Source organism: Nothoprocta perdicaria, unplaced genomic scaffold (genome assembly GCF_003342845.1).
Source record: "Nothoprocta perdicaria isolate Ctin4 unplaced genomic scaffold, notPer1 scaffold_25, whole genome shotgun sequence".
Taxonomy (NCBI): Eukaryota; Metazoa; Chordata; class Aves; order Tinamiformes; family Tinamidae; genus Nothoprocta; species Nothoprocta perdicaria.
This window is the reverse complement of record NW_020455477.1, coordinates 12,196-32,540: the sequence shown is the minus strand read 5'-3', so window position 1 is coordinate 32,540 and position 20,345 is coordinate 12,196. Positions and strand designations below refer to the sequence as shown.

Sequence of the window (20,345 nt, the reverse complement as noted above, 5' to 3'; positions counted from 1 at the left end):
TGAAGCGGGGATGGCATATAACACATTTTACATAAATAGCAGCTAAGAAGGGGAAGAGAATGRTAAGTTTTGTGTATCCAGATAGGAAAAGAAATAATGAACTTGCACTTGGGATACTCTGGTTAGAAATTAGAAGAAACCTGACTAATACTGGGGATTGTTAACTCCTACACTGTGGGATATTATTAAAAGCAGCTTAGACAAAATTCTGCTAGGAATAACCTGGGAATACTTGATCTGGCTTCTCTTTACGTGACTTCTTAAGGACTCTTCCTGCCTTTTATTCAAGTCTATRCCTTCACATGCAAGAAGTGTAAAGATCTCTCTGAATAACGTAACAGAGATACCCCTGAGTACACAGTGAATCAGTGTAACTCCAGCATGGCAGCAACTCTTACCGCTGCATTATTAGAGTTGGTATCATCACCAGAGTGCTTTAAACTGTSTCTTTAACCTAAAGCTAATCCAGCACAAATGTGTTTCTTCTCAACAGGGGCCCCAGCTGACTGGAATTGAGCAGTCCTGTAGGCCCTTATGCTGCATAACAAGACACCCAGCAGCAGAGATTTTTAAAGAGAGGGGAAAGAAGAGAAAAGGATGTGGTAAGAATTAAGCTGATTTTCTTCAGAGAGTTTTTTTGTGAGCCGTTATCMAGAGATAAGAGTAAACTTCAATGAAGCATTCCCTCCTGCTATGCTGACTGAAATGAAGGTAGAGGAGCTTGCATTTTAAGTCAGATGACAATTTTCAAGAGTTGGCAGCAGAGCACTAATACTRACTTTCCCTGCTAATTCTGTCTCATTAATTAAAAGACAAAACCAAAACAAGAAAATCCCAACCCCATGAAAAGGTAATATTCACTGTATGGTGCTTTGTCTGGCAAAAGAACAGAGATCATTTTCATATCATTTTGTATCGTCTGACTAAGTGTCCAAAGGCCTGTAATTCTACAGTCAAAATGTAAAAGAAAATGGCAAAAAGAACATGCTGCTGCTGTTAAATAGACAGCAAGTGTGGGGCTAGCTTTTGACTAAGTTACTCTTGTCTTGTGCATGCCCAATTTCTTTGGTTTTGTTTTTGTCCTATCATGGGTAGTAATCTAGCAAACAAATGCAAGCAAAGTTTCTGCTTAACAGGTAAAGAAATGGGTAATTTCTACTGCTTCGTAGAAAAGCTTATGATAAATTCTGTGCAATTTTKCTCTGCTGTACTGAAATTCAGTGATTTGAGCTTGCCCAACTGTTATGCTTGAATTACAAGTAAATTAATCATGATCATGATTAATTTTTTTTTTTTGGTTATTTTAACTTTTGTCACTTATCTAGAGTTTCCTTAACACCAGAACTGCATCTGTGTACACTTCACCGACAGATCTGACCCGTATGAACAAGATTTATAAACACAAGTGTTCATAGGCGAATAGATACTTATTTCATTGCTGCCATTTTCCTGTTGCTCAGGGAAGCTTTTTGCCAGTCTGTAGTGCATGTTTACAGGCATATGTACAAATATTGTGTGTTTATGTATATGTGGGTAGCACATTTTGCAGTATTTGTAGAAAAATGCTCCTGCACAGTGAGCAGAGGAGCACAGTGCTCCTATAGATGCACTGAGGGGGCTTTTGGGTGTAGCAGTTGGATTCAGTCCAGTTACAGAAGTGCAGAAATACCAGTTTTTYGATTGATTTCTGAGCTTTAGAGAAGAAGGAGCAAAGAGTTACGCTCCCTGCTGATGGCACGTGGCCGTCCAAGTTTTTCTGCTTATTTTTCCAGTGAGGATGGGATGGACACGCGGACTTACTGGCTGCTGGGGATGCCCRTGTTGCCGTTCGAGTAACGGAGCGATCTCAAGGCACAGGGATCTTTTCTCAAGGCTTGTGGGATCTCTGCCCTTCACCTAAACACGGCGTGAAGGCAGCACTACCCATAGCTGGTGGTCACTTGTAGCAAGGTGAGGGTCAGCTGGCAGAAAGTGYGATGGGAGTTAGGTAGGACAAAGTGTGATGGAAACAAGAGGTGACAGTTTGTTGTCTTTAATCCATGCTCGTTGCTGGTGGGAAGGGCTAGGGCTGGAGCTGGGTTTGAGCCTGGGCTTTGGGGAAGGAAATATTCTCTAGCTAGAAACAAGTTCTCTGGTTATCTTGGCTTGGGAGCTTTCTGTGCGGCTGCTGCTGGCACGGGCCTCTTGTCAGCAGGGGTCAGTGGTGACCAAGCAGAGAGCTGCGTGATCCTGGTGGTGATTCCAGCCCTGGAGCTGGGCCCGGAGCCGGGGTTTTTGACACGGAGCAGTATCAGGCGTTCTAGTGTTGCCAGCAGCACAAGGGAGGGGACCTCTGGTGACACCTCTCCTGGAGTATTGGGGGCAGTTCTGGGCTGCCCAGGACAAGAGGGATGTGGAGCTTCTAGAGAAGGTCTGGTGGAGAGCAACAAAGATGGTTAAGGGGCTGAGGCATCTCTATTACAAGGAAAGACTAAGTGAGCTGGGCCTGTTTAGTCTAGAGAAGAGAAGACTGARAGGGGATCTGATTAATATGTCTAAGTACTTGATGGGAGACTGTAGGGAGGAAGGGGACAAGCTCTTCTCAGTGGTGGCCGGTGACAGGACAAGGGGCAATGGGTACAAGTTGAAACCCAGGYGGTGAGGAGGAACTTCTTCACTGTGAGGGTGCCAGAGCCCTGGCACAGGCTGTGCAGGGAGGCTGTGGAATCTCCTTCTCTGGAGGTCTCCAAAACCCGCCTGGATGCTGCCCTGTGCCCCGTGCTCTGGGTGTCCCTGCTGGAGCAGGGAGGTTGGACTAGATGATCTCTTGGGGTCCCTTCCAACCTCAACCATCCTGGGATTCTGTGATGATGTTCAGTTCCAAGCATTAACCCTACAGACRTCACTTTAGACAACCTCAAGTCAGTGAGGTGGCGTTTTACCTCATGTGTGGTTTGTTCTTTGAAGGCTCTCGCCAGGAAACTCAAGTAGTTTGCAGTTTTCTATGCAGCCCTGTTGTCCATCAGCATAACTGCCCTTTCCCATTTGGCAGCTGCAAGTGTTGTCCAGGCTGCCTACCCAGAGCAGAACCCCAGCCCTGCAGGACGTGCCCTGGTTTGAGGGTCCATTGCTGGTGCCCAGCTTTGCCCTGAGCTTCAGCGTCTATGAGGACTCTCTGCCCGTGGTGTGGAGCCTCCCTGGTGTGTTACACTGCTCCAGCTCTTCTTCCCAGCACATTGGGATCCAAGTGCCATTATAAAGTTGTGAATGACTGACCAGGCCAGGAACAGAGAGCAAAGCAGGCAGCCTTGTTCTGCCAAGTGCAGCAGCTTAAAAAAAAACACAGAAAACCTGGGGAAGAAACGGGAGAACGATGGCAAAGATGCTCTGCAGCAGCACACAGGGACCCAGCGAAGGTGACCTTGCCTGCTCCAGATGCTGTTGGCATCTCTGCTGTTCCTGCGCGGAGGGCGTCGCAGCTGCAGCGGTGGCCGGAGGAGCAGAGGACATGCTGGRCTTTTCATCCCCAGCAACCCGAGAGCGACCAGAAGAACCTGCGTGGGCATCAGCTGTACTAAAGAGGCTGAGCTCGGTGCCAGACCCAGCGTGCAGGACTGATGGTGAGCTCATACACTGGAACTTTTTCTCCTGCTATACCCTGTGTATTTTTTTTTGGCTYATAACACAGTTAGAGCTGAGTCAAAGGGAAAAGCACTTGCTGCCTGCGACTGAAGCAGATGTTGGTGAAAGGGTCTAACARAGAGAACTGTAGGAGTGTAACTCCTTGGGACACTTGAAATGGCAGCCTAAACACGGAAATTAATCACTGTRTTGCAAAAGAAACCTACTTTAAAGGAAGTCCTAACAGGAGAACATTTACTGGACCTCCTGGCTCCTGCAGAACATTTTAGAATCAAGACTTTAAGAAAATAAAGCACGTTATGTGAAATACAACATGGATTAAACTACCCATTGCCCCCTTTTTAGATATGTGAATTGTGGGGAACTCCTGGTTTCTCTAACGTCACAAATCTAGCGCAGCAGGAACTGACTTTGCACAGAAGCTGCTCTCTGTCCACACCATCCTTCACACCCCGGCCACTGTCATTTCTTCCGCACAAAGTGTCTCTCTCCTGGCTGCTTTCTCGCTTTCTGTTCCTCTTGTCTATGCCCATTCCCCTGTGCTCCCACTCTTCATATCACACTGCTGCTTTCTGTTGTCAGTGCCGGGAAGGAAGGGAAAAAAGTCAGTATTTTTCCCTCTGCGTTGACTGATGTGTTGCTTACCTTCTGGCTGGAGGTTGAGGGTTGTGCTCCTCGCAATGTTTATTCTCAAATCTAAAGATTTTAGAAGCGTTAGGAGATCTTTTCCTTCTAGCTTCTTCTTAGCTGTCATCTTAAAATGAATATTTTAATATTTTAGTCTTCCTTCCACTTATCATTATTATTTTTGCTATGGTTTTCTGGTGAAYAGACCTTCTGTGATTTACCTCAGTCTAATACTGGTTCCTTTTTTTACACAAAACGTGTTAGAAATGGATTGATAGTGTCAGCAGCTGTTGGAAAGCGCCAGGCGCRAGACGGAGGAGCGGGACGTGCCCCATTTCCCTCCAGGGTGCTCTGCTCTTCCTCAACTGCAGCTTTTCTCCCAGAAAATTGCTGCTTTTACAGAGAGACACTGAATTTTTGTGAAAATAAGGCTCTGCGTCAGYTTTAGGGCAAACAGCACTGAGGGACCTGGGTGATTTAGACTCAGGAAAAGATCGTGAGCCCAGCTGCAGTTTCCTGGTGATGCGGTGGCCCTGTGGATGGAGACCTTGAGGCTGATGCCCGCCGTGGTCCTGTGCCTGCAATCTGGATTGCTCTCGTCGCCAGGGCTTGGGWGCTCATCCCTTTCCTTGGCAGCAGAAGTGGGTGCCCCAAGGTAAGCGGAGAGGCGCAGGCAGCGAGGGGGCTGCTGCTGACTGCAGCTTCGCACTTAGCACCCGAGTAGCACTTTGGTGCTCCTTCCACCTGGGCTTTTGTGACCCCGGGGCTGTGCTCCTTCCGCAGGGCTGGCAGAGGATGTGGTCCGTGGGGCTGCCTGAAACACCACTGTGGTGTCTGGGTTTCTCTTCCACATTTGGTGTCGGAGCCCCTCCACGCCCAAGGCCTTGTCACGCATGAGGGGCCTGTCAGTTCATTSGCTTCTTGGTGTTTTTCATGTTTTATTTTTTTTCTCACCCTCTCTTTTCTTTTTTTATTGAAATGACATGCTTCCTCGCTGCGAGCTGGGGCAGTCCTTAGACTGGATTTGGGATATGCCAGGGCTCCTGGAAAGAGCTTGCCCTGCAGGAATGGGACTGCAGGTCGGCATCCACCTCATCCTCGCCAGCTGTGCTTGTATTTTATCTCCTTGCTCCGTGTGTATCTCGCCTTTGCTACAGGAGGGGTGGAAGTTCTTAAGACAAAGTGCTTCCCAGGCAAAGGCAGAGGGGAGAGGAAAGGTGGAATATCCTCCAGCTGCTCTCTACGCACTGCCCGTGGCATCTGCTGCAAATCCTCTGTTCACYTCCGTCCAGGAAAGAGAAAACATAAAGGTATCCTGTTAAAGTCCAGGATAACTTCTGTCACTGCACACCCTACTCGTGCTTTCTCAGCCGTCTGTGCATCGTGCCAGCCCTGCAGGTGTGACACGTGAGGACAGTCTGCACGTGCAGCGGTGGCTCCACGGCCCGTGCGGCCACCTCCCACGCTGCCTTATCCAAGGGGGCCTTCCCAGCGCCCCAAAGGGAGCAGCCTTGACGTAACAGAACTGAGAGAGGAGCTGGGTGCTGCAGTCTGTGGCAGGCAAGTTACAGGCTGTGTGTGTGTATATATATATATATATATATATATATATGTATGTATATATGTATATATGTATCCGTATATGTGTGTGTTAGGTTGTACTGGGGAAGGAGCCTGTGCGTGCACCTCCTGGGAGGGAGCTGGTGGCATCTGCAGGTCACCTGTGTCCAGCCTCCAACTCTTCCTGTGTCCAGCCTCCGTATGCCCCRGAGTTGGGATAATCTGTTGGGAGGTGTCAGCGTAAGAGGCTTCTTGTGGCCTCTGTGCCACCGCTGCCAGGGAGGGCAGGCTTGCCTGGCGCTGGTGCTCGTTGGGTGCCCGGTTAGACGCGCGGGGTGCAGGCTGCAGTCTGCTCTCCCTCCTCGTGGCAGCACCGTCGGGGCCCGGCACGTTCCAGGGTGAGCCTTCCTTCCCAGGCTTGGCTCCAGGGAAACCCGGCGAGGCTGCAAGGCAGAGCACATGTACAGCTAAGGAAGCGAAATTGCAAATATTCAAAAATTTGGCAAATATGGTGAGATTGCTGGGTGTTTTTTTGTAGGGAGATCAAAGCAAGCTAGACAAGGCTCCACCTCGATGGTTATCATCAGCTGTGGCACAGGGTGCAGGCTCGCTTCCAGTAGCAGTGACATCTCCCAGCGTGCAAGGGAAGAGGCAGAGGAATCTTGTCCTGGATTCACAGATTCTGTGAATCTGTGAATCTCCCAACGTGCAAGGGAAGAGGCAGAGGAATCTTGTCCTGGCTGCAAACACCCGGATCATGTTCAGCTCCAGAATGTTGTTACCCTACCCAGAAATGTCAGGAGATTGTGGCTTGCTGCTGCATGGTGTGGGAGAGCGTGGCCTTCCGAGTCAGGAAGCCAAAGGATGGTCCTAGTAGATAGAAAGGAGACTTTAATTCGAGGTTGGCATGGCTGGGTCGTTGGGCCGAGCGTCGTGGTGTTTCTTGCTAGGTGGACGTGCCGCTTGGAAAGGCGCCGCCTCGGGGCAAGCCAAGAGCCTGCCCAAAGCGGGTGTGCTGTGGGAAGCCTGGTGCCCCCTCCGGCCCAATTAATCAGCGGTTACCGGCCGGGAAACGCTGTCTTCCTGCTGCATCTGAAATAGCTCTTGGTTTTGTGCTGCACCTCAGCCTCCGAGGGGCTCGCCAGGGCCRGAGCGCCGTGCTGGCATCAGGCCCTGCTGCTCGCAAATCTCTGCGCCCTTGGCACACAGGGCTCTGAAATTAATACAGCAAATACACCTTAGGTAGCTGTAGAAGTGGAGATGCATCAGCAGATGCTGCTCTTGGATTTTGGGTGGGACGGAGCTTGGCTGCCCGTTTCTTTTGGTGCGTGGTGCAAAGGGGCAGGTGTTGGCACCCACACTCTGCTCACTGGTCCTCGCCCTGGCACTGGGCACACAGGGCCCCAGCACGTGCCTGGCTGCACATTCCCACCCCAGCAGCACACGAGGGCTCTTGGAATGTGGCTGTGGAGGTGACAAGTTATCTGTTTTGCCCCCTTTGGAGAATAAAATATGTGGAGGGGCAGGATGGGCTGCTCTGCCTTTGGAAATCCCAGGATTGGTAGCAGCTTGAACCGGCTGCAAGGGTCTTGATACGGGATATGAGCTGCCCTGCTTGGGGACAGGCACCAAACCCCTTGACATTTAATTTATGAAGACTACTCCGTGCCAGTAGAAAGGGTTTTATTTATATTCAGTATTTTGTCATAACTTGCTACTTTYTTTAGGCAAGGCTTTATCTTAATGACCTTGGAGAGACCTCCCCCCCAGCTTTTTGGATAGTATCGGAAAAGCCATTTGACTTAAGTGATTCCAGTGTGAAGCTTTTCTACAGGACAATTGCAAATCCCTCAGACCTGGTGTTGCAGTTGGTGACAGTTCTCTGGCTGTTACACGGTCTGAACGAGGCTGTAAACGTGTGTAAKGCAGGATCCATGTCCCTCTGCTACTGTGACTGAGCACTTATTACACCCACCACCCCCCAAAAAAAAGAAAAAAAAAAAAAACAGGAAAATTTGCAACCTATAGAAACATATCTTTTCTTCTCTGCAAAGTTTTTGAGGAGTTTTTTTCTTGTTTGATCCTTGCAAGAAAGAATCTGTTTCTCTGTCAGCTGCGTAAAAACTGCCCCAAGGGGAACAAAAAAGCCCTGGCACCGCCTSTACTTGCTTTGGGTTTCCAGTGAAAATGAGAAGGTTTTACAGCAGAAAACTACCAGTTTGCTCAAATTTGCATAAGGCAAAGGGTCGTCTGTGGCAGCCTAGGCCGTCGCCTCAGGATCTGGAATTGCCTTTTTAACGGGCGGCAGTTTTCGTTTGCCTCGGCTGCTCCCGTGCGCAGGAGGTCCCCGCGTGGCGCGCGGGCTGCGCGCGTCGGGCCGCGGGCTGCTCCGCGTGGGAGCGAGCGGAGCTTTCAGCAGCCTCGCTGCCTTCCGACCTCGACCTCGCCAGCTTGGGCGAGGCTCTCTTAAATTCCTTGGTGACGAAGTAATAGCAAATGGCATCGAGGCAGCAGTTCACGTTGGCCAGGACCGAGGCGAGGTGGACGAAGTTGTTAACCCGCTGGATGGYGGCGCAGCTGGAGCTGGTGGAGTCCAAAATAAAGCGAAGCAGATGCCCGATGTAAAGAGGCAAAAAGCACAGGATGAACACAGCCATGTTTGCAGAAACAATGTAGACGGCCTTCCTGATGAGCTTTTCCTCGTGGCAYTTCTCCTTTTTTTTCCTCGTGAGCTCTGCGATGACCTGTATGGAGCAAAAACTCAAGATGATGAGCGGCACGAAGAAGCCCCCGATGATGACGCCCAGCGTGGGCACCGAGGGCTCGGTGGAAAGCTTCTCAAAGCAAAGTTCATCCTGCTCCCGGGTCTCCACTTTTTTAACGAGGAGGACGGTTCCGATGATGACTATCCAGAGGAACCCAGAGGCAAGAGCGGCCTTCAGGGGAGACCTCAGCATCTTGGCTTTCAGGGGATACTTGATAGTGAGGTACCTGTCAGCAGCTACCACGGTGATCACGCCGATGCTCATTAAGCGGTTGGTGAAGTAGGCGCTCTCCAGAAACAGGCACCATCTGTCCGCCTTCATGTGGTAGAAGTGGGAGAGGATTTTGAAGGGCAGAGTGAAGAGCAGCGAGCAGTCGGCCAGAGCCAAGTTGGCCATGTACACCCGCGTTTCTGTCCACTTGTCGAGTTTGCAGCAGAACACCCACAGCGCCAGCGCGTTCAGCACGCTGCCCGAGAGGAAAACCGGGATGTAAACACAGAGCTGGATGAGCGGGAAGCTTTCGTAGGCGGTGATGTTGCAGCTGGTGCCGTTCATTTTGGAGGCGGTAAGAGGCCGGGTTCCTGGAAAAGCAGATTGAACCTCTTAGAGGCTGGAAAAGCAGATGAACCTGTTAGAGTCTGCACTGCCGAGCGCGGGTGAGTGTTTCAGCTGGTGCCTTGTGCACCTCTGTGCTTCGTGGATGCCGAAAGCCACCGGCAGCGGTTCTTTTTCCAGGCAGTCCTGGGTTATCCAGCGGTCAGGGGACGGAGAGAGCCGTGAATCACCCATGGGGGAGAGAAGGGCAGGCTGTTACTGGGGCGCCTGCAGAGGCGGAGGCTCCTGGTGAGCRGCTGCGGTGGAAAAAGCCTCGTGCTGAACCTGCCCCAGATCAGTGAGAAGCGAATATCCTGCAGCCGGCAGCGACGTGRGGGGCTTTAGCCCATTCCGTAGCGGAAAGATGTCTAACCCCAGCTCTCATCCCTCCCTTTCTAGCAGTGCTCGGGAGATGCCAGCCAGGATCCCTCCAGGTGCTCCAGGAGCTGTGCAGCAAAGGAACACCTTCCTCCCCTTCAATCCTGAGCTCTGTCTGAGCACCTCTTATTCAYAGAACAAGGGCAATTACTGCTAGATCTGTTGTTATTATTAGGTATCATTTAATCCTCCGTGAGGACCATGAGGTGTCTGTGGAGTTTTCCCTCCAGGGAGAAGGGGCTCTGTGTGCAGCATCCCGAGCAAGCAGCCCCTAGGGCAGAGCTAAGGAGTCTCCCCATTCCCACAGCTCCTTGGCAGCCTTGGAACCTGAATTACCAGGGAATCCTGCCCTGACACCTCCTCTGAGGAGGTAAAACTGTTGACTCTGCGTCTGCAGCAGCTACGTGCCTTGGTTCCCCCGTGTTGGGAATAGGAGGAACGAATTATTGGCCTGGGAGAAACCAGTGTGGATCATAACGAGGCAGCGGGGAGTCTCAGCAAAGGGTGAGGCAGCCCTGCAGCGGTGCGAGCCGCCTCCAGCGCCGGCCGCTGCGGCCAGAACCCCAGCGGGCCTTTRAAAATGAGCTGGGACCAACCTGCTCCCGCGCAGCCCTTTGGGTTTCCCGGGATCAGAGCTAGAACAACCCGACCAACACGAGGATTTACCTGCTTGCTGCGCTCCGGGAGGCCGGCCGTTGCTCCGGAGCAGCCCGGGCCGGTGGCGCCGCGTGGCCTCGTGCAGCTCGTGCAGCGCTGACCATCCCCGCGGCGCAGCGAAGCCGGCGCAGAGCGAGCACCCGCCCAGGGCTGAGCTTCCTCCGAAACGGCCTTCGCTCGCACCACCCCTCGCCTCAGCGCTCCCAGGTAGCCTTGCAGAGGTGAGAGGCTCGTCTGCCATGCGTATTTGAAGCGGTTTATCCAGTTATCACACGACCTTTTTGTTGTTTTTTCCCCCTTYGGTTCATTTTCCAGTGCCTTATTGATCCATGGGTGGTCTGCCTGCCAAGCTCCCTGGCCCTGCAAGCCGTGCAAGACGTTCGGCGCCGCATCGTTGCCCTCCAGGAGCCTCCCGGGCCCCTCGGCTGCCCCGCACGCTGGGTCTGGAGCTGCGTGTGCTGCACAGCGAGCCCGGGTCGGAGGCGGCCCCGGCGGGCCCCTCGCGGGCCCTCCTCGCAGAGCTGTTGCAGAGGTGAGTTGCTGTGGTTTGCAGGCAGTTTTGTGTCATTCATAGCCGGGTTTCAGTCTGAATCAACAGTAATTTTCTCACCTTCCATACTTCCCATCAGCYAGTAATTCTGAGAAAATGAAGAGCCGTGACCCTGTGACCTCGTGAATTCTTGGCCGTCGTCGCTTTCCGTGCCACCTCGTGTGCTTGGCAGCACTTAGCAAACGCCCTCTGGCCTTCAGATGCCTGCTCCAAAATCTCTAGGTAAGGAACTGGCTTCGCCTTTTTCTKCCTCCTTCATGGACAGATGATTCAGGTTTTTTACTGACATTGTTACTCACATTAAGTAGTTCTCTCTGAGAAGTTCTTTCACACTCTGCCACAATCTGTTCCCACTTTCCTACAGCTTTTCTTTTGCTGTCCTTCCCTACCTGAGCTCTCACAGGTACATGCTCCGTGCGAGCTTGATCTGGAGCGTGGTGGACCAGGAGACCTTGCTGATGCCCCACACCAGGGCACTTCCCATGCCAAGGTGAGTCCCGTGAAGGGAAGCTACCAAAGCACCATTATTTCCATGACATGATTCTTGTTAGTATTTCAGCTTTAAAAATCATCCAGTTCCTGGGTGATTCTCCACTTGTCATCATCTCCAAGGGCTCCCTGTGCACTTCTTATGTCTATGCCATGGCCATTGCTACTAACATGGCCCGTGATCTGCCTCGAAATTGAGCCTGGAGGTTGCTCAGCTCACTGCATCTGTGCAGCACTGTGCTTGGACCTGCTGTTCACTTCAGCAGAGGGACAGACAGTGTCCTCAGTTGGAAAGCATGGAATTGTTGTCAGCGGGTTTACTAGGATATGTGAAAATAACCCCTGCTACTGGTAGGCAAAGCTGTGATTGAGGGCTGTTTAATGAGATCTTACATGTCTCCATAGGGGAGTCCAGACTCTGGTGGTGGTGTTTTGGGTTCATACCTGGTTCCTTGATGCTGCTACATCAGGATCCTCTTCCTTGTGTTTTCTCTTCCCTGATTCCTCACCAACCACCTTCCACAGGCTCCGGTGGTTGCTCAGAGCCCGTTTCCTCCTTCCCATCCCAGGTTTTACCATATGTGCCGTGGAGAATCGATGCTCACCGGCTGTTACAGCTTTCAGCACGCCCTGGCCTTGTGAGTGTTGTGGCAAGTGACACTTTCACTGTCCCAGCAGTAACTTGTTCTCCCTCTCCTGGCAGCTCTGCACAGGGCTTGTCGTGCAGCCCTAGGGCTTGTCTGGGTAGCAGTGACCTCGCATTGCCCTGCAGAGCCCCGCGGCTCCACAACACTCATACTCAGGGTGGTTTTTTCTCTTTTYCCCCCCTTGCTTTCTCACGGGAAGCTGCAATGTTGTAACACCAGTTCTTGATCAAAACGAAACTGCGAGTCTGGAAGCAGCCCTATTTTTAGGGGGGAAAACCTGCAAAATAACAGTTTGAGTCCCGATACGCACAGACTTGGCGCTGTCTCTAAACTCTGGCAACTGAGACCGTTTGCCCATTTCCTCTCTTCCAGTTTGATCATCCTCTTCACAAACCTTCTGCTTTTTTATTTTTCTCAAGGCTGAACATTGACTGCAGCAACCATTTGCTCATATAGAGACTGGGTCATTGTTAGCGCCCTTTTTTTCTAAGGGACAGGGAGATTGTATCTGTCTTAAATGTTAACAGACAACACAGTGGTTTTGTGGCTTTTGTCTTGAAATAGCTCATTTAATGCTTCTCTTACGAAGGTGTTTAGGTATAGCCAGTTCAATACAATCTGCGGAACGATTTATGGATGCAATAACCTGGAAAACTGCTGGATCCTAAGGGAATGGGGCTGAAAATCCTAAATATCCCTAGGAATTCAGGTGGCAGAATTAGTGGCTGTGGATAAATAGGAGGTTCTGGGTAAACGGGGAGCCCTTGGCTGTGCGGGCAGGATTCCCAGCCCGCCGTGGGGCCGGAGCAGCCTGCACACAGCAGGGCATTGGCAGGGATGGTCGGGAATTGGCAACTGCAGCCACCCAAAGGCCCCTTCTTCCCCACCCTGCCTCCGTTTGGGTCCTTGGGGCTCTTCRTGTCTTATTTTGACCCCTTTTCCAGGTTTTGCCGGGCATAGCAGCCTCTTGGGAATGAGAGAGCGAAGCAGCAGCCCAGAAGCACCGTGGAGGGCAGYGGGGGCCCATGCGTTTTTCAAAGAGGTTTTCAGGTTTAATTAAGTGGTGTGTGATCTCCTGGGCCTGACCAGTGTACAAAGAACCACACGTGACACTGTGATAAGGAGCAGAATATCCACAAACGAGGTCAAGAGTCCTTCCCCAGCGCCACTTGGTGCAAAAGGCTTTTGCTGACCTCAACAGACATCCCTTTACAGGGTAAGAGCAGTTTACATGYGTTTCTTCTACTGCTTTTATTGTGTTTTGGGTTTTGTTTTCAGGCAAAAGAACATTTACCGTTTGCACAAAAGTAGTGTCTGGTTATAGGCATCTGTTCACTTTGTTTTTTTACAAAATCACGTTTAACAAAGTGCAAGCTCTCCCTGTTGGGGACACGGACAGACCCAGGGATACTGCTCAGCAATATCCTTAGCCGGAATCGAGGGCTGGGGAATGGGAAGGTTCATGGGTGATGAAGTGGTTATCCCCATGGATCGCTATTCCAGGGCTCTAGGATGGCTTATTACGGTCCAGATGCCCTCTCAGTTAGTGGGAGCACTCGGAGAGTCGAGGTAAAATTCAGGTTGAAGAAAGGTGTCAAAATTTTTGTTTTTTGTTGGCTTTTGTAGTATTTAGTACAAATGTCAAAAATTATGGCAGGGGCAGGGAAGTAATCAACTTTCCCCTTTACAACAAGCAGAAGGCACAATTAATTTTTTTTTTAGCTTGGAACATGAATGGTGGAAGACTTCAGGATAGTTCCTGCAAGCAAAATGTAATAATTTCGTACAGCTCTATATGCAGGAAACGTGGTTATATGTAATAATGTTAGCTATTGATTGTCATCGTTTATTTTAATACAGTACATGGCCTGTGATCCTTCCTTAATTTAAGGAAAAAAAAAGAAAGAAAAAAGGTACAGACTTGGGTAATGGAAAAGGACTCTGAAATTGTGAAATTCCTTGGACATAAAGCGGTGTAAATGCCATAAATGGCCTCCAAGGGCAGTTGGTGTTTCCCATCAAGTAGCCACACGCTCAAGCGCGTTGGGGATCTGCTCCTTGCTGGAGTGTCTTGTGAATGGGCCGAGCTGCCCATTCACAAGATGAAGAAAACATTATAAAGACAGCCAGGCTTTGGAAGCGGTGTCCTTAGCTTTCCTTGCCCACKGTGAACACACCGTCCTCTTTTTCACAGGCTTCATAGTAACCCGTGTGGCGTGGGTGCTCGTAATAGCCAATGGGATAAAAAAATTCAGAAGGGGATCTCAGGACCAGCCATATATTTGATGGTCCTTTGAACTGTTTTCAGGAAAAGTCCTTTATTTTTAGTGAGCATCGTTGGCCTAACCAGGGGAGTGAGTCTTGCCACCAGTCTCGGAGCACGGTACAAACAAGACAAGAGACTAACGGGGATGTGAAGGCTTTTGCTTTCACGACCTGGTTAAATGCAAAGTATTTGCTAACAGCCAGGAGGGTGACAACACTGACACGTGTGGCTTTGCTGAAGTGATAGGTGGTTTTTAAGAGACTTAGAAGGACAAAGTGAAGAGCAAACAATAGTCTGTAAGGATTAAGCTGGTTGTGGACACTCTTGTCTCTGTCCATCTGCTCTGCTTGAAGTGAAATGCCCATAAAGCCAGAATACTAAACAATAGTCTGAAAAGGAAAAGTGAGACCGAAATGATTTACTTAGTGACTATTGTGTGCTGCTGTTGCTCCTTGCAGCTTCCACCACGATGGCACTTCTGCAAAAGGAAAGTCACGTGAAGCAGAGGAGATCTTATGGTTCCTTGGATGGTAAGTAGTTTCTGTGATGGGGAATTGCCTTTTTTTACATTGTTGGCAGGTGGTTATATCATGATCCACAGCATGTTGCAGACAGCAAATGGTTAGAAAGACACTTCTAAGCACGGCCCTAGTTCGGCTGCAGTGATCCCTTGTCCCAGTATGTTGCACATAATAATGGTTAGAGGGGTTCAGAAAGCAACCAAAAGAATGAAAAGAGAAAAGAACAGAATAAAATGGTAAAGAGGAAAAACCTGAAATCCTTCCCTGACTCAACAGGTCCCTGAGCCAAGGTCCTGAAGGCCAGGAGCACATTCAGAGGCACCATCACCTCATGCCTGCTGCTTCCTATGCCTTACCTGGAGAAACAAGAGCTGGGGGTTGTCACTGGGAGCAGTTTACAGACCTTTGAGYTGGCCTCTGGCTTGTCTGAGGACTTCTCTTCAGGGAGCTGGATGTCAGCATTGACATGGAGTGGAATAACAGGTTGGCTGTGACTGTGTCTCACACTGATTTGACTGTCTATATCCCGCTTGGATTTGCAGGGCTAAAATTCGAACCATCCTGAGATACTGACTCAGATTTGTGATTTACTACTGACAGGGGGGAAAGGTATTTTTTAACCTCTGCCACATCTAATGCTGCAAAGCTGGTGATTTTGTGGAAGGATTTGCAGTAGCACCTGGAGAGCCCATCTAAATCTGATACATTATTTGTACTTGATGTTGCTCTGCCCATTAGAGCTGAAAATCCTGGTTTCTGTTTTGTTTCTAAGCTGTTCTTATCACCATTGGGCAAAGCCACAAAATCATTTTGTACTTCATTATGTAGGACTTTGCTGCCTGTACACCTGGAATGAAAAGTCCATCCCCTAATAGCCAACTTAGAGTCAATATGTGCTACTAGAAAGATATTTTATATATTTAAACCCCCTGAATCACAGAGCAAGTCTGGTGATTGTCCCATGTTACTCTTTTTCAGTAATTTCAGTACATTAATTACAGACTCTTGGGTTTGGCTTGGGCCACGCATCCTCACGCATGTCATCTGCTGCTGGGCTGTGAAATAAAGGCCTACCAGGCCCAGTCTCCACWGGTAAAGGTACATACATATAGGTATATATATGCAAGCTATATCTAGCTTGCATAACATGACCCCAGCATTTGTGTCCTTGCTGCCTGGCAGTGCTGCCCAGCCAGGTTCAGTGGATGCTGTGGGATTACAGCAAGCCCTGCACCAGCCCTGGCAGGGAAGTCYTCCTCAGTGATTGAGTTTGGGGAGAAATCACACCTAGGTGGTCTCTAAATGACCTTCTCTGCCGGCTTCCAGTGTGGCTGCACCTGGACTTGGGAAGAATTTGGCAGGTAATGGAGGAAATTCAGAGGTTTCCCTGGAGCTCAGCTGGTGCTGCCGACAAGGAACCTCCACTGGACTCCTGGCCTGGAAAAGGGTCCAGCCCCGGGAGCAGAGAGCGGGAGCAGAMGGTTCACAGCACTCAAAACAAAATCATAGGAGAAAGCTGTAGCTGGTAGGATTATTTTTGTCTTTTGTTTTTATTATTTTGGTAAAGCTGCTCCTTGCTGTCCTCCTCAGATCTGGGGCTGTCGTGTGTTGGCGTTTCGTGGCTTTGGAGCACACTGGGTAAACGCAGCCCTCTTTCCTAGACACATGGGCAGGCCAAGGCTTTGTGTTGCTTTTCAAAGCCCGTCTGCAGGTTCTTACTAATTTCTGTGAGCAGCAACTAGAAATTCACCCTGGCAGTGGTGGGAGAGCAAACCCTTGAGGCCAAAAGAGCGGTGCTGGCTCCTAATSCCCTGGCAAGCAGGAGGACCTGGGGCTTTGGGAAAAGCAGGCAGGGAAAGCCAAGCTTATGGCTTCAGTGCACCGTGGCTGGAGATGCTTGCGGGCCTGCAAACACGGGCTGGCTGCAGGCTGCTCTCGTAGCCTCCACCGTGCTGGGGTTTCCCCTCGTGGGCGCGGGAGAGCTGGGAGATCCCTGCAGGCAGCGGCGTGCGTCAAGCACGTGGGTCCGTGGCCGCTGTCTCTTGACTCCATCAATTCAAAATCCTGTCTCTGGCTTTCCCCCTTACCTCAGTTTAGCCTAGAAGTATCGGTGAAAGTGTATGTATATCTGTCACTGTATGTGCTCTCTGAAGTGAATAAACRCTGCCCAAGAGGAGAAAAAACAGCATTGCAGCAACGCAACAGTAGGTGAAACCAGAGCATAAACAGATGCAAGTGCTGCCTGCCAGCCTGCTCTCACCAAATATCCCCTTCCTTCAGGTGGTGCTACAGGGGACTGGCAGCAAGCATCCAGCGGCCGGGTCCCCGTCAGCACTAGAGATTAGATGCTGACTCTTGCCTCGGACCAGGTTTCTATTTAGGTTACTTCCTTCCGCTGCGTTGGGAGCTCGCCTTGCGTCGCCTGTGGCTTAACAGTTTYGCTGGTCTGCTGGCACCTCGCTGCAGGGAGGGAAGGGACTCCCTGTGCACGGAGGCCGCGGGCACAGATGTTGCGGAGGATTTAGGTGCTCAGGAAGAAAGGCATTAAAAGAGCTGTCTGGTCTGGGGGCAGCGTGGTTTGGATCAAGGCTTCCCCGTGTGATGGATGAAAGGAGGTAAATGCCTCCACGTGAGCGATAGGGCCATTCCCCTGCCATGAACCCCACGTGCTCAGAGGGGCAGCAAGGCTGGGAGATGCGGGGGACACGGCGTCCTGCCAGGACACGGAGCCTCATGTCCCCGCTCAGGGAAACGTCTTGTGGGAAGCTGCTCTGGGCACTGGAAGCAATCGTGACACGGGCATCCAAATGCTCCATCACACAGGGAGGCTCCAGGACACCTCAGCTGCCAATCTGCCCCGTCTCTGCCTACATATCCTACAGCAACTGCCCTGGGCACCGCTCGTACGCAGCCGGAGGGGGATCGGGGAGGCCTCAGACTGCGTCGCTCGCCCATCTCTGCTTGCCCCCCTTCCTGGGACAGCGTGGGCAGAAACGACCACCCGTCACCAGCCGGGCCATGAGATGTGACCCCCCTGCAGATCCTACACAGCCTGTACCTGCTAGGTGCAACGCTACGTGCTGCTGCTGAATGTTGTGTGGATAATAACACTGGGCAACTTGTTTCTATTTATTTATTTATTTTTAAATACCTTTATTTATGACTTTGTCATCTCCACTCCTTTATGACTTCAGTYTTAACAACTATCACAACATTGCTGCAGGTTAATACAAATGTTATATGGCAGGGACAGGCAATGTTCTCATGCCGTTTGCTGGCTCACGTGCAGGAATAGCTAATTCTGATGGCCCAAACACATATTGGGTGTCAGGAAACTACCCCTGCAAGGGCAAATCTTTTACTGTAAGCAGTACAGATATATTAGGCTTTGAACTGTAATACTGTGCTTGTTTTTAATGACGATATGCATTAAAGTATTAAAAATGGATTTGTGTATTGATGAAAGGGAGCTCAGTTACTCTTGTTCAGCTGCATGCATATGCTATAAATGAGTACACGACCTAACCAACCACCTGATCTGCTCTCCATACCCTGTGACACTCCCTCTTCCAGGGGAAACACTTGAACCGGAGCTGAGGCTCTAGCCAGAGCTGTGTTCAAGTCAATGAAGTCAGAAGGACAAAAGTCAAGTCAGCACTGGCTCTCTTTGAGAGGATTTTTTCCCCTTTTTTCTTTTTTTTTTCCTTCCCCCCCCCCCCCTTTTTTTTTGTTTTTTTACATTTATACCTATACCTACAACCGATACAGTTGTTGGTCCCCTTCCCTCTGCCTCCAAACCTCAGCGAGAAGCAGCCCTTAACAGTGAACGGGACGGAAGCGGCGGCAGCGCTGCCCTGCGCTTTTCTTACGTCACGACTTGGTCTGTGGCTTGCTGCGACTCTTGACTTTGATTCATCCTAGACCTCATGAACATACACGGGGGGAGCAGAGAGGAAGTTTCCTGAAACTCCTTGGCTGCAAAGTAATAGCAAAAACCATCCAAGCAGCAGTTGGCATTTGCTAAACACGCCAAGATCTGGATAGACACTCTAACCTTTGAGATGAGAGAACAGGCTCCGGCGAGATCCACCACAAACCGCAAGAGCAGGACAATGTAGAGGGGGGAAAAGCATAAAACGAACACGCACAAATTGACAGAGATAATGTGGAGCGCCTTCTGGATCAGCTTTGTCTCGTGAGAGCTTGAGGACATCTTCTTTTTGAGACATTTGATCACTTCCACTGAACAGAAAACCACAATCCCCAGGGGAATAAAGTACCCAAAGCAAATGGAGAGTAAYGATGAATATTTAGGCTGAGAAGTCCTTTTCTGAAAGCAAAACTGTTCCTTTCCTTCTTCAAACTCTGGGTGGAAGTAGGCATATGTTAAGAGTATTATCCATAGAAGCCCACACATGGCAGCTGATTTCAGCGGGGACCGAAGCGTTTTTGCTTTTAGAGGGAACTTTATCGCAATGTATCGATCGATGGCGATCATCGTGATGATGAGGATGCTCATGGGCATGTTTGTGAAGTAGATACACTGTATGGTGAAGCAAAGCTTCCCCGTAGGGTGCTCTCGCCGGTGAAAATAGATGAGGAAAGGCAGAGCAAAGAGCAAGGAACAGTCCGCGACCATGAGGTTGATCATGTACACCCTGGTCTCGGTCCACCTCTTCAGTCTGCAGCAGAAGACCCAGAAGGCAATGGCGTTGAGCAGGACCCCGAAGGTGAGAACCGGGATGTAGATAACCAGCTGGAAGAGCAGGACACCCTCCTGGACCGTGTCGTTGCTTTGAGGGCAGTTCTCCATGCCGGCCTCTCGCTGCAAGAGGAGGAAGCGGAGATRTAAGGAGGAGCGAGCGACAGCCCTGCTGAGGGCTCCCCTGTCTCCTTGAGACYTGCCCTAACAGCTCTTCTGTTCCTGGTTTTTCTTTTAAACTCCAGACTGTCAAGATGTTGTCCAAAAAGCAGCTTCCCACCCGCTGTGCAGCGATCCAGGAGTCATTTACCTGTTCATTTTGGAGCCGAGCAAGCCTAGGTGCTYGGGGAGGCTCCCACCAAGCAAGAACACCCTCCTAGCCTCCCAACCCATATTTGCCCTCTCCGGATTTTCCCCAAGTGCATCCTTCTTACACTGACCGCTCAGTCATCTCCACACTATGATAATATTCCTTGTTCATCATGGCCATTGTTAGCCCAGGGAAAGAGCCTTCACCTGAGCAAGGGTCTTCTCACCTATGGGTGTGATTTTTAGTATTACAACAAAAGCAGTTCACTTAACGCTACACAGACCTTGTTTTTCCTGTCAAGTCTGCAATATGTAAACAAAAAAATCTGATTTTAATGAGCAGTTGCTGTCCTTGTTTCAAGAATGTCCTCTGCTCTACAGAGAAGTTCCACACAGCCTACCAAGGCACAGGGGACCCTGTGCTGCTTCGTTTAAACACGGGGCATCATCCTACTCCCACACCAACCTCTCTGGTCTGGGGCCTCATGCCCAGGCCTCTCCTTGAGCTACCAAGAGCGGTAGGTACCAACCAACCGGCCACCGACCAACCTGCTCTTCACAGCCCTTCGCTCACCCATCAAAGTGGCACAATTGCCTCACGGGCAGCTAGCCACAATATCCAAGGGACTCACAAGCAGTCTCCTCGTGCAGATATTCCT

At 50.4% G+C, this 20,345-nt stretch overlaps 2 protein-coding genes across 2 annotated transcripts; both read right to left on the bottom strand.

Moving 5' to 3' along the window:
• Window positions 1-8,102: 8,102 nt before the first annotated feature.
• Window positions 8,103-9,128, bottom strand: LOC112947860 (G-protein coupled receptor 35-like). The gene has a single exon (XM_026040018.1). The coding sequence runs from the start codon at window positions 9,126-9,128 to the stop codon at window positions 8,103-8,105; it is 1,026 nt and encodes a 341-aa protein (XP_025895803.1).
• Window positions 9,129-18,486: 9,358 nt separating this feature from the next.
• LOC112947948 (G-protein coupled receptor 35-like) lies at window positions 18,487-19,488 on the bottom strand. Its single transcript, XM_026040130.1, has one exon. The coding sequence runs from the start codon at window positions 19,486-19,488 to the stop codon at window positions 18,541-18,543; it is 948 nt and encodes a 315-aa protein (XP_025895915.1). The 3' UTR covers window positions 18,487-18,540.
• Between the last annotated feature and the right edge of the window lie 857 nt (window positions 19,489-20,345).